This window comes from Pezoporus flaviventris, unplaced genomic scaffold (genome assembly GCF_033815535.1).
Source record: "Pezoporus flaviventris isolate CSIRO_AGI_PZ_B2104156 unplaced genomic scaffold, CSIRO_AGI_Pfla_v1 ptg000015l, whole genome shotgun sequence".
NCBI lineage: Eukaryota > Metazoa > Chordata > Aves > Psittaciformes > Psittacidae > Pezoporus > Pezoporus flaviventris.
Window position 1 is genome coordinate 17,219,016 of NW_026892563.1, and position 13,113 is coordinate 17,232,128.

General features: G+C 38.6%; 1 protein-coding gene across 2 annotated transcripts in view; it reads left to right on the forward strand.

Moving 5' to 3' along the window:
* RCAN1 (regulator of calcineurin 1) overlaps positions 1-13,113 on the forward strand; it is a 40,072-nt gene that overhangs the window by 23,416 nt on the left and 3,543 nt on the right. The window contains exons 1-3 of one of the 2 annotated variants that reach the window (XM_061453606.1): positions 8,807-9,072; positions 11,179-11,352; positions 12,330-12,489. In XM_061453606.1, coding sequence (XP_061309590.1) covers positions 8,986-9,072; positions 11,179-11,352; positions 12,330-12,489 — 421 coding nt within the window. In that variant the 5' untranslated portion in view covers positions 8,807-8,985. Of the gene's footprint in view, positions 1-8,806; positions 9,073-11,178; positions 11,353-12,329; positions 12,490-13,113 lie in introns of those variants that run through there. The other variant, XM_061453605.1, reaches the window with a different exon arrangement.

Sequence of the window (13,113 nt, forward strand, 5' to 3'; positions counted from 1 at the left end):
TTTTTACTGTCTTTAGCCTTGAGGAGTGTGCATCTGTTCTGGAGAAACTCCAAATGGCAGAATTTCAAGACCTTCCAATAGGAGAATACAGGTGGAGCTGAGAAGTGAATATTATTATATTCTTCCCTGCTTACAGCTGTTTTAACTTGTCATGGGGAGCTGATCTGATTGCCCAAATATGGTTGTGGAAGATTCATTGCAGCTCAGAAGCTCTGGTTCTGTTTGAGTACAGTTAGATAAGAATGACTGGGTTTTGATTTCCACCATCAGATGTCTCTTACTTGTTTCGCAATTTTCGCTTAACATTACAGACTTGTCATACTGCAGTGCAGTCTGTGGAATGGAGGAGTAGAGTTAATGGTGTCTCACAGGTTGCTACTAAGAGCAGCATGGCACCAAAACACAGGTTGATGGCATGCTCCTAGGAGCCTCCAATATCATCAGGAGAAGTGACAGCTGGCTTCAGACTTATTTATGTGGTTTGTTTTTTTTTTTTTTGCATTAAAGGACTTTGGAACTATTTGTCTAACCAGTTGATCTGAAATACCCATCAGAGAACCTTGGTCATGCATCTGGAAACCACTAAAACAATATGTTGCTATGTCAGAACAAATCTGAAGGCAAACCCTTGGTTGCTTAAAGAAAAAGTCATTAGGTTTCTTAAATTTGTTTATCTGAGGCTTTACTATGCACTGATTCATGTTTTATAATGGTAACTCTTGATTAGATGTTGAGTAGGGAATAAAGATAAGCTGACACAGATTTGTTCCTTCTACTGTTTCTCCTCTGTACTGACCTTTTAGCATGATATTCCTCATTATCTAGAATGTACAAAGTGAGATAAAAATAACTTGACTTTTTTGGTTTTTGTTAGAATACTTCCAATGGATCTGGAAGTACATTGAACCAAAAACGACACCTGCCTTTTAATCCTGCTGTGATGATCAGTGTGTGTGTCATAAAGCCAGAAAGCCAAACAAATATTTTTTCCCCCCAAGCAATATTTAAGACTAGGATGCTGACATGAAGGTTTTAGTATAACGTATTATATATATAAGGTTTTAGAAGATGGAGTTTTCAGTATGTGAATCTGGATCATAACCTTGCCCAGTCATCTCAAAATTTAGTTTTTAAAATATCCTGTTTTGTAAAACGTACCGTGTCTTCATCACTGTAGTTACATGTGTATAGATCAGAACAGATCATAACTTACTGGTTTGGTTTTTTTTAAATCATAAACCAAGTTTAGGTTCAGTGTTCTGTTAGCATTTTTCATTTATGTTGTGGATGCTGCTTCTGGCTCCAGGGTGGAAAAAAGGGAGTTTTGGAAGTGTGTGCTTGATGCTGAAACATCTGGTATTGGCGAGCTTTGACCACGCTGGCTTCAGCTCAATAGGGCTTGAATAAAATGCTCTCAGTTGTGGGACTGGATTGTGACACACTGCTGGATCACTTCCTGGGGTCTCTTTCCCTCTTAGCATCAGAAAGGTCTGGGGAACTTTCATTTCTGTGTCTTTTGCTACATCTTTCTTATAAGCTGTCACAAGGCGATAGTCTTCCAAAAACTTTTATTCCTCATTGCTAGTCGTTTCAGCTGCTGAAGATAGTTCTATTTACATCACTGTCAACATTTAAATATATCTAGGTTAACATTAAAGGCCCATTTCTGTTCAGCCTTCAAACATGGCATATTTTAGATATCAGTGTACAGGTCCAGCACCAATATTCCTCAGTGCCCTTTAGCTCACCCTAATGCGTGGGCAATGTGCAGAGGCAGCATTGGAGTGCAGCACTCCAGCTGTGTGTGTGTCAGAAATGTGTGACGTGCTGAAGGAATGCATGGATCTCACTGTCAGCATGTGCCCTATCCCCTGGACCTTTCCCTCCACTGAATCCAACTTATAAATAACTTTACAGCTGTTTCTCTTTACAAAACCAAAGTGTTCTTCATCTTCAGAAGGTGCCTCCTCACTCAAGAAATAATCTCAAGGCTGTTTTAATAGCTAAGGTGTGTAGCATATCCCTTCTTCCTTTCTTAAATGGCTTCATCTTGCAAATCTACCTGTTAATTACTGTCTGGATTTTTTTTTTTCCCCACACTGGTATTCAGATAACCTTGAAAAGGTCAGACTCCTGATAATTTTTCCTAGCTATAGTGATAGGAAGAATACACACATTTCCTTAAGTACACAGTGCTTTTGGGATACTATCTGTATTTTGGAGGGTGGGAACATTTTTTTAACAAACAACTTCCTTCAATTTTGCTGTAAATAGTTTACAGATGCTTTATTTTAAAGCAGGCAAAAATGGCCTATTAACACATTTTGGTTTAAAAGCCCTTGTTCTTTTTTAGCTCATAATAAATATAGATGATCTTTTGAGAATTTTCCTCTTTCCCCTTTTTAAATCTCCACTCTGAGGGAAGGATTTATATAGATATCTATATTTATAGAAGCCTTCAACAAGTTTAAGTTAGAAGAGTTGTTTAAGGATTTCCTGCCCTTCCCTTTCCTTAGTTAGCCTTTTCTAATGTGGCATGCACACCACTTCCGCTACGAGTTATAGACTGTACTATTGTCCTCATCGCCTTTTCTTTCCCTTTTCCGCCTTAAGTAGAAATAAATAATCAACACTGCAACTATGTCCGGCCACGGGAGCGATCTTGTTTACATTTGTTTCAGTTAAAGTTTATCATCTTGGTCTTTGGCTTTGGCTTTGGCTTTTTATTCTGTAGGTTTACTTTTTTGTCTTGCAGCCCTCTCCACCCCCAACGTGTAATGGATTGAACTGTAATATTGCTGGACAGTCTTTTTCAGGTATTTTCGTACACTTTAAAAAAGCATCTTCTTGTAGGTTGTTTTGATTATTTGAAACCAAATTATCTCTCTGTGGTGCGGGTGGGAGAAATGTTTATTTGCAAGTACTTTCTCCTTTTTCAGTCCTCTTACGCAATCACTGCAAAAAGGTGTGGTGTTTCATGGTATGTTCTTTCTACTGTGAATATATTACCTGTAGATAATTTTGTAATTAAAACAAATGAGTTAATAAATTTAAACAGAAACACAGGAAAAATAGATAGCTTTTTGAAAAAAAATTGTTTGATTGGCATTTCTCCTTATATAATTTTACGTATATAAAGGTGTTTGGGTCTTGCATCTTAAGCATGTGTACCATCTTAGTAAAGGTTCAGAATCTTCATAGCATTTTTGCTTGCTTTTACATATTTTGGAAAGTTCCTTTTTAGAGATGAAAGTACTGTCCAGAAGTTCAGTTTTATAGCCGCTGGATAATTTTTCCAAATGGTTTCTATATACAAGTACTTGATCTAGCTTGATGTAGTACAGACAGGTAGGGATTTCTTCTGTGTAGGCTGTTATATGGAATCAGATGCTTAAATTTTGTTAAAACTGCACAAATTTTTTTCTCTATTTTTATGACTGGAAATTCAGTGACTAAAATACTTGTAAGCATAAGTGGTCATGTGTTTGCTGTTCTCTGATATAAACAAAGTTAATGAGAGGAGCTGATGATGACAGTCTTAACTCCATGCTTCATGCCCATTTTTCCATTTTGTCATTGTGTGGGTGTTACCTTGATTTAATACCCTGCACGTAGCTCTGTGTTATTTGGAAAACCAGTTTGTGTGTTTATATTGCTGTGCTCTGTGTGATTTCTTTATTGTAAATACATTTGCAGATACTATCCATGCAGTTACTTTGTAACATTAAAGATTCTTTTTTTTTGCTTGTTAAAAAGGTGGTTTATTACAGATTATTTCTCTGGTGATGTACTAACTTGGTGTATGCACTCGTTTTGCTTGTAATGTCTTTCTGATGATCTGATCAATGCATAGAATATAAAATCGAGTATGCAACCTTAGGAAAACTTAGTTTCCTTTAGTTAGGAAAATTAGTTTTCCTAACCACAAAAGAGAAGAAACTGTTCATTAACGTTTTCAGTTGTGTGAAGATTCTGACTCCCTTCTTCTCCCAGTGTTTCTGATCTGGGTTTGCATGGCATGGGAGAAATTTGTATGGCTCAGTTAAGGGCTATGTTACTGCATGAGTAGGTGTATATCTATTCCAGTGTTCTGAATTAGATCTTAAGGTTGCCAGTCTCCCTGTGCTCAGGCTATTGGAAGGATTTTTTTGAGAAAAAAGTATACTCAAGTATGATTAGTCAGCCAGATAATTTTACTTCATAACAAATCCTGTCAGACCTACAAAAAGAAATCATGTCCCAGGAAGCTGATTCATTTTTGGCTAGTAAAATGATCCTAAGAATTGTACAGACATTTTAAGGCAAGTGTCTTAACTCACTGCACTCACTCCTAGCTCTTTGATTGAGCCAGCCAGCACTGATGTGACTCCTCTTGCTCACCAAGTAAGTTTCAAAACAAAACAAACCCCAGAACACAAACATCCACATAATAATAACCCACTTCTTGAATGCAAGGGCAGGGAAAAGAAGATTTTTTTCATGATGGAGAATGTTACTATTCCTTGATGGCAGTGTTTGCAGAGCACACTTAAGAGGCAGTAAAGAAAAATACGCAGTCAAGGACTTGCTCATTAGCCCTTCATGTGTTAAACTTACTTGCCTTTCCAGTGGCCCTGAGTTCTGGGAATTTTTTGTTTACCTGAAAGCATGCTGAATCCATGCTCTAGGTAAGTGTTATGTTCTATAAAGGAATGTTTGTTAGTTTTTCCCATTCTCTTTCAGCGTGCCTGTCCCATGCAGACATATACTATGTGCTGACAGAGCAGCACAGGTTAGAAGGTTGTCTGAACTCAGGTGCATGCTGGCACAGAGCAGAGCTTACTGACCCTAGACATGCATGGATGGTTCTGGAAGCCCATCCCCTGTCTGCCCCTCCCTCTCCCAGCTGCTAGGAAAATGAAACCAGTATGATTATTCATTCTGGATAACTTCAAGATCTTCAAGATGTTTATCCCTGTCATAAGTAAGGACTAAGGCAAGATAATTAACATGAAGACAGGAATAGAAACTATATGTTGATAGCAAAAGATCAGCAAGTATATATAGAGGGAACACAGGGATTATGTGAAGAGCACCCTCCAAGGGCAATTCTAAAAGTCTGCCAGGGATGAGAGAAAAGAATGGACTACATTGTTCTGATTTATAGCTCACAGGTGATCATTTTATTAGCTTACAGAATTACCAACACATTTATTTTGATGTTAATTTTCTTCCTCTGATTGTTAGCTTTGCTAACGTAGTGATAGGCAATGAACAGTCATTTTTGTGACTTACCTTTTTCCAACTTCTGTGGTCTCACTTCCTCCTCTGCTATGCCTTACCTATTTTACTGCATGTGGAGATTAAATTATAGAACTGTTTATGGCATTCAGTCGTCTTGTGTTCCCGCTGTTCTGTATGCTCATTTGAATCCTAGTTTCTCCTTTCACCTCCAGAAGTAATTAAAAAATGGTCACTGTTGAATTTCTCTGCCTGGGAAGTGCTACTAGTGGAGGATCTGTCAGGTGCTAATGATGTTAGGGAGTACTTTAGGTCTGCACTGAGTATCTTGTCTGCAGGTTTTAGTACTCAACTTTTAAAACTTAAGCCCTGGCATCTGTGTACCTTTCAAGGCAAAGGTGAAACCTGAGAAAGCAGGGCTGACTGTGTCGTCACGTCACACTATTCTTGCCCAGGTTGGTTTCTCTGAGTCTTGTTGCCTGAAGTACAGCAGCATCCCATTGCACTGATGACCTTTGTATTATTTGGTATCAGAAGTTTATTTGGTATCTAGATGATAGCATGTATCTTAAAGCAGGTAATCTTGCCCTCGTTCTCTTTCTGTAGGTCACTAGGGAGTCTCAAAGAGACGACAAAAAGTAGCAAATGCTTTGAAGATGAGGAAGAAACTGTACTCTGATTTTTGTATCAGAACATCATATCCAGGAGTTCTGATAGTCTTGTCATGTTCTTGTTCCAGACTCTTAGCATGTGGTTAGCAAATGTTGCAGCACCTGAACACCTCAGGAGAAACACTGCAACACTGACAGGATTTTGTAATGGTGGCCTTGTAACTTTGACTCTTCGTTTCCAGGGTACATCTGGGGGCTCGCAACACAGTGCTGCTGCCTTAAATCTACTAATTGAAACATTGTGGACTGCAATTTTGTTCTAATCAAGAATAGCACTAAGGATATTATACCAGTTCAAAGGGATTTCTCCTCCCACAGAATACTAATTCTCAATTTATTCTGTGTTGTGAATGGAGTAGTGTGCAACCATCTTTTTCCATCTTTTTTTTTTTTTCTCAAGTTGTTTCTTTAAGAGAGACTGGTAATGCAACCTTAGCAAAAATATTAAGGGTAAAATAGAACAGATTAGGACTGCTTTATTTTCTTTGTCCTTTTAGTTGGGCAAAGGGAAGACCTAGTATGTATCAGTAGAAGACTCAATGTTTATTTTACATCCAGAGAGGACTGTGAAAAACCATTTTGTGACATGTTAGATGTTCTCAAAAAGAGATGGTTTGTTTACAGCAGTACAGCAGGCTACAGTCCCGGTTTAGATGACGGTTATATCTGAAAGACTTGTAAACTAATTTTCTTTAGGTCCCAGTAATGTGTAGGTGGCCTTGAGGATAGCAATCAGAGGTATTTTTAATATCTTAACTCTTCATGGGATCTGGGCATAAAAGTCTCAGTCTATAGTTACAAAGGAATGCAAGTACATGACATCTACCTATCCTACTCTAAGCTGTGAAGTCCAAAACGGGGCTTTTGAAGACTTTTACAGCCACTGGACTCCTAGGAAGCTTTGACACACTTAGCTATATAAAGGTCTGCAGCTAGGTTGCCAAAGGCTTCAGAAGCTTGTGACTGCCTCCTGTGTAGGCCTTGTGAGGCTCAAATATTCTTGCTGCCTGTCACCCACAGAGGTGATGCAGGCAGCTTGGTAGCCTCAGAGTATGCTAAATGACTGACTCAGTAGCAGGTTGAAGGGGGGGACCTTCTTTACTTTCTTATCAGAAACTATAGCATTCACCTAGGATGTGGAAAGCCTGTTTTCCTTTTGTGCTCAGGTGATTCATGGCCATATTTTCCAGATGAGCATCCTCACCACTGGTCTACAGAGTCATACTTGGTGCTTCCACTTCCGAAGTCTTTAAGACACTTGACGACCTAATTCCAGGGCAAGGGATTCAAGACATACTCGGCATGATTTTCTGTGTGAGTTCAGGTTCCCTGCTTGGCATGATGGCTGTTTATGAGTCATCAGGTATCTGTGTTTCTGGGTACAGGTCATGGGCTTGGAAGTGTTCTCACTGTATGTGCGCCCAGTCCAGATCTTGGTAGTGCTGAGGAGCTGGATAGCCACTGCATCCCATCTTCCTGGGAGGTCAGGGGGAAGAAGGGAGCTGCTGTTTCTCCCTATCTTTTCTGTCCCTCAGGTACCCAGTATGTTAGGTGGTCCTGGAGAACTGTGGAGGGTTGTTACCTGTTGCTGTCTTTCAGAGTTGATTTTAATCTCCATGACAGCATCTATACCAATTGTTGAGTTGTTCTTCCAAGCACCTTCTCTTGTGCTGAGCTTATTTTCAAGGGCTTCTAAGAAAAGGTGCTAGGAAGTTGGTCTGAGTACTCTTTCACACCAAGGTAACTTTACAATAGCAGAGAGTTTGGCTGGTAAATGGAGAATTTTAGACTGTGGCACAATAAGCATCTTTAACTTAGAGCAAGTAAGTAGAACCACTGGAAATAAAAGAGGCTATTCATGTGAGTAGTTGCCCATGATTAAATATTTATGAAATAAGGTTTTAAAATTATGACTGTCTGCAAGTATTTCATAAAAATATGGTTCTGTCAGAGCCCCGTACAGTAACATGAACTAAATTGCACTTAGGATTTTTGACTTTATTATAAACTTTGATTTGAAGCTGAAAAGGAGAGTTCCAAATAGCTTGTAAGAGCTTCAGTTTAAACTTAGTGAATTACTTCAGATATTACCGAGTTTTTAAACAGTTCTTGACTATTTTTTTTTTATTTCTTTTTAAGGCAAAAAAAAAAAACCACAAACCCCAAAACTCCCCCCACAAAAGCCTGTTCTATGCTGCTTTGTGGGAAATGTTCTGAAGCTGGGATATGGATAAACCACAAAATGCCAGAAATGTAGGTTTAATGCCTCATCGCTACTGTCAGTAGTTCAGGGTGTCTCTTAAAACACTGCCACCAGATTTCTTGTGATGTCCTGGTTAAAGAAAAGTAAAAAAAATCCCCAAACAAAAAGTCTCAGCAGTTTATGAAGCTCGAAATGAGGTTTTTAATAAAGTGAGAATGGTAATTAGTCCGTATAGTTGCTTTGAAGAAAGCTTCAAAAAGACTTCTCACTGTAATGGGGGGAAAAAGTATTTTCCCAAATCGATTCCTCCTAATCTCTAAATATCAGTCTGTGTATTTTTCCACAAAATTACCAAAAGCTCTTGACCTGAGGGATTTGTTTTCCATTCCGAAGTCTTGCAATTTTCCTCCTGGCTAATTACAGCCTATTACTCTAGACTTTGGTCCTTTAGCAGCAACATTTTCCATCTTAAGATGGGTTGTCCCATTCCAGTGAAGAGCATGTTGTCTGAGTGCTGAATGGAATTACTACCAGTGGAAACTATGCTGCAAGAGGCTCGAGAAAGCAGCTGCTGTGCAAACCTCAGCTGTTTTTTCCATCCTCCCGAGCACTGGTAATTAGCATAGGGAAGCTGACTAATGTGCTGACGTCACCTCTTTCCAGTCGCAGCTTACATTTTGTTCCCGACTGCCTCAAAGCATGCAGGACTTTGTTCAGGAATTCGCTGTCACATACAGGATGCTCTGAAACCTTTCTTTTGCTTTCCTTTTGTTTTTTTTTCGTTGAGGGGCTGGACTTGTTTCCCTTATAAACGCTGCCTGCAGGACCAACGGCTTCCTTAAGTCCTCGGCTTCTTGCGGAGCAGCAAGCATTGCTTTAGTGAAGCATAAAATGCATTTCAGAAATTTTAACTACAGTTTTAGTTCTCTGATTGCGTGCGTGGCAGATAGCGATGTCTTCAATCAAGCAGAAACAAGGGTATGTTCTATCTTTTGTGGTTTATTCCTGTGAACTACTGAAGTATGTAGCTGCTGTTTCAAATTCTCTAAAATACCTTGATACCTTTATGACTTGTGAGAAAATTTCAGTTTGATGTAAGGGTCTTGAGTCTTAGAAGTCTGCAACAGTATGCTCTGACATGAATTACGAACTCTGGAAATTACTGTCACTTAAATTGCGTGGGTTTGAAAATGATCAGAAGTTTACCTCCAGACTTCTTTGACTGTCTGTATAGAGCACTCTTCACTTGTGTATGTGCTTTCAGCAGATGTTTAAAGTATGATTTTGGTGGTAAGTTTCACATAATTTATAGCACACTTTATACTTTCCATGGTGTTGTTTTTTTTGGCTGGCACTGTAGCTAAGAGCATAATGTTAAAACTATAAGAAGTCCTCTCAGGTTTATATTTAACTGATTAGAATTAACATAATGTAAGTAATCCAGTCCTGATACAGGGAATTTTTGACTGCTAGGATACCTTAGGGATGAAAATAACATTTTGTTTACTGTTGTATTGCTAGCACGACACTTATGACCTCTAGAATCACACGTTTAAAAATATATATATATATATTGCACAAATCTTGCAGGTACTCTCTCAATTTGTGTTGAATGGGAACTTTAAAATGTAACTTAGTGTGGGTTTTACTTACTTTTCGTGGTTGCATCCAGCGCTCTCAGAGTATAGGAGGCTAACAGATACAGGCTTTGTGTGTAGAGGGTCCTCGCCTTGTTTCAGAGCTCGTTTTGAAGAAGCTTAAGTGCAGCTCAGCAAGAAGCAGGACAGCTCTGATACTTTATCTTTGATACGTAGTGGTTCTGTACACGGCTGTGGAGAGTCTGTGAAACAGAACTTTTCAGGAAGGAAAATGAAATTTTGAAGTAATCGCTGCCTTCTTATGTAGTGTTTGTTGCTTTTCCCTACTAATTCAAAGCGTAACAGTAAAAAAAGAGGCAGTGTGATTTTACTTACTTGTTTATTTTGGCTTTGTGTTGATCTTCTAGTAAGCTTTTATGAAGAGAAAAAAATACCTGAAATCTGAATGTCTGATCTATTGCCATCACTGAAAAAAGGCTTGTGACTGGTTACTGTGTTCTCAGGGTGAGCGTGAAACACTTTGCAAAAGCATGGCAGCTTCAGAACCTCCTGCTGCTTTCTCATCTTTTTGTGTGGCATCATAAAGTAAGACTGGAAGCACTCTTCATGTAAATGATATGAAAAATAGCCAGGTTTGCATAGATGCCCTAGGAGCACAAACCTAAAGCTTAAAATGAAAATAGCCAGCTGATGGCAAAGGTGTTTCAGTCTCTCACAAAGATAGGACAGCAAAGTGACAGCTGCAGATCTATGAATGTATAAGGTTTTGGTCCAGTTCCTGCTCTTACCATACAGTCAAAACAAGGAATGTGCCAAAGGTACTTTAGAAGCTGTATGGTTCGTCCTGAAGATTTTTTTAGGAAAGATAGTGAGAGCTTTTTTGGAATTCAGTTCCAAAAATAGAAGAGGCTGTAAAACCAGAGTGCAGTTAAGAGTATGTTAATTTTCTTAAAGTAGCAGCTATTAAAACAGGAGATGTTCCTGAACTTTATTATGCATGCTGAGACACTGCAGAAAAATAACATTTACGTTGCAAATATGTTTTGTTTTGTTGGTGGTTTTTTGGTTTTTACATTTTCTTCTATTAAAACTGTCATGTTGGTTTCCTTGAAAATTGCATTCTCAGACAAAGATGTGCCTGACAGACTTTTTTTTGTATATTAATTTTATAAGGCAAGCATTTCTTTTCAATTTGTTACCAATACTGTTATTTCTTTGTGTCACTAACTCAGAGTATCATGTCCAACACTAATAATAATCCATTTTCAGTAAAGAAGAAATAAGCTGCTATATAGACAAGAAGTGCTAGGTTAAACAAATTTGTTATAAAAAGAGAGAAGAAAACTAAATCTAAGCTGTTATAAATAGATCAATATTCAAGAGTAGTAGTATGCTGCTAGTAGTAACTGCAGTTTATTTCTATATTTCTTTAAAGAAATTGTAGTGTTTTGCCTGTTAACTTTCTTCTCTGGTCCTTTCTTTTCAGGCCAAATTTGAATCACTGTTTAGAACATTCGACAGAGATATCACCTTTCAGTATTTTAAGAGCTTCAAAAGAGTACGAATAAATTTCAGTAACCCTTTATCTGCAGCAGATGCTAGAATCCAGTTGCACAAGACAGAGTTCCTTGGAAAGGAAATAAAACTGTATTTTGCTCAGGTGAGTCTTGTGATTATCCTTACAAAGTACTAAAGCATAACTTAACCCTGATAAGTTTCGACAAGTCTTCAGTCATGCTAATGAACACTTAATTTTTTTCAGTTTGATTAGAGAATCACAGGTTATTCCAAAGCTACAAGTATTTGGAGGTGTTGCATACTTCGCATTTATGTCTCCCTCTGTATTGTTTTGATAATCTGGGGGAAAGGGAGTAGATGACAGTAATCAGCACAGTTAAAGGAGTTCATGGGGTGGGGAAAGTAGCTCTGCCAGCAGTACACCCTTACACACATGCTTGCTCAAGCAGTATCTGAGGGAATCCAGAGAGCTGCAGGTTCAGGACTACCTGGTGATCCTGCTCTCACTGCTGCAAATCGTTTGTTTAGCACATGTGTGCACTTGGAGATCACTATCAGTGCAGCTGTATAGCTGGCTAGCTCTGCTGCTAAAGAGGTGAAACTCAGGTTCTGGTAATCTGGGTTTTTTTTGGTAGCTGCTGTGTATTTTCCTCCGCAAATTAAATGGGAAAATTAATCTATGTGTGTCTGTTTCAGATGTCCCTAGGGACAGTCCTGAAGGAGCCAGTTTATTTATATACCTTCTAGAATTCTCACCACTCTCACTTGTGGTAATGAGTTTCAACACCATTTGTCATTAGGCCTTAAAGCCCATATCCAGCTTCCTCCTACTTCAGTATTTTAAGGGCAGATAATTTCTGGTGAAATTCTTGTAGAAATCCGTGATAAGATGTGGATGTGCATAATTCATTGCATGTTTCATCAGAGTTAATGAATGTGGTGGCTTGTCTGTATTTTGTATACTGAGTCTTTCATATAGCTCTCTTCAATAATATAGTTACGTGCTGCCACCTTGAGTGCCTGTTACAGCATCACATCTATCCAAACCTTAAAACTGCTCATGAATGATGGATTCATTGATAATAGTGAAACAGCATTGGCTTTTATTGCTTTTTCCAGACTTTGCACATTGGAAGCTCACATTTGGCACCACCGAATCCTGACAAACAGTTTTTGATTTCACCTCCTGCCTCTCCACCTGTTGGCTGGAAGCAAGTGGAAGATGCTACTCCAGTCATTAACTATGACCTTTTGTATGCTATCTCCAAGTTAGGACCAGGTAAGGAGGAGTAGAAATACTAGAATTTTGTTTGAGTAAACCACCTTTTAAACTGTCTAAATTTCTAGAACTTTTTGAGTTAATTACTCTCAACCATGTAAACTTGAGATGTCAGAAAAGAAGTATGAGTAAACGGTAGTTTCATACACACATAGTAATTAAAAGTTTCCTTTTAAGTTTTAGCGATACCAAAAAGATGCCAGGAGATCTTAAATACTTAAGGGCTTATTAAGCAGTAAAAGTTGGTCCTTTTCCCCCTGAAAGCTCTGTTATTGACATGCCCTGCAGTAAGCTCATTGACAGATCTGTGATCCTTTTTCCTATGAGATTTTTCATGTATATTGTGAATGTTGAGCTCTGTAAAGCTTGCCTCTTGATCGTGATGTTGGAATATGGAGTTAATGACTTGGTACCAAGGAGCAAGTGAGGTTACTCTAGCACAATGGCTTGTGTGTTTCTGAAGAACTGGAGGCGAGAGCTTTTTCCTCTATGGAGCTACTTGTTGCACCAGTTCCTCTTCATGAAATTCTGAGGGAAACAGCAGAGACCACTTCAGAGCCTTGACACACTAGAGTGTGCTGCTTGCCACAGGTGTTAGCTCTTCTGAACAGCTGATGTGCATAT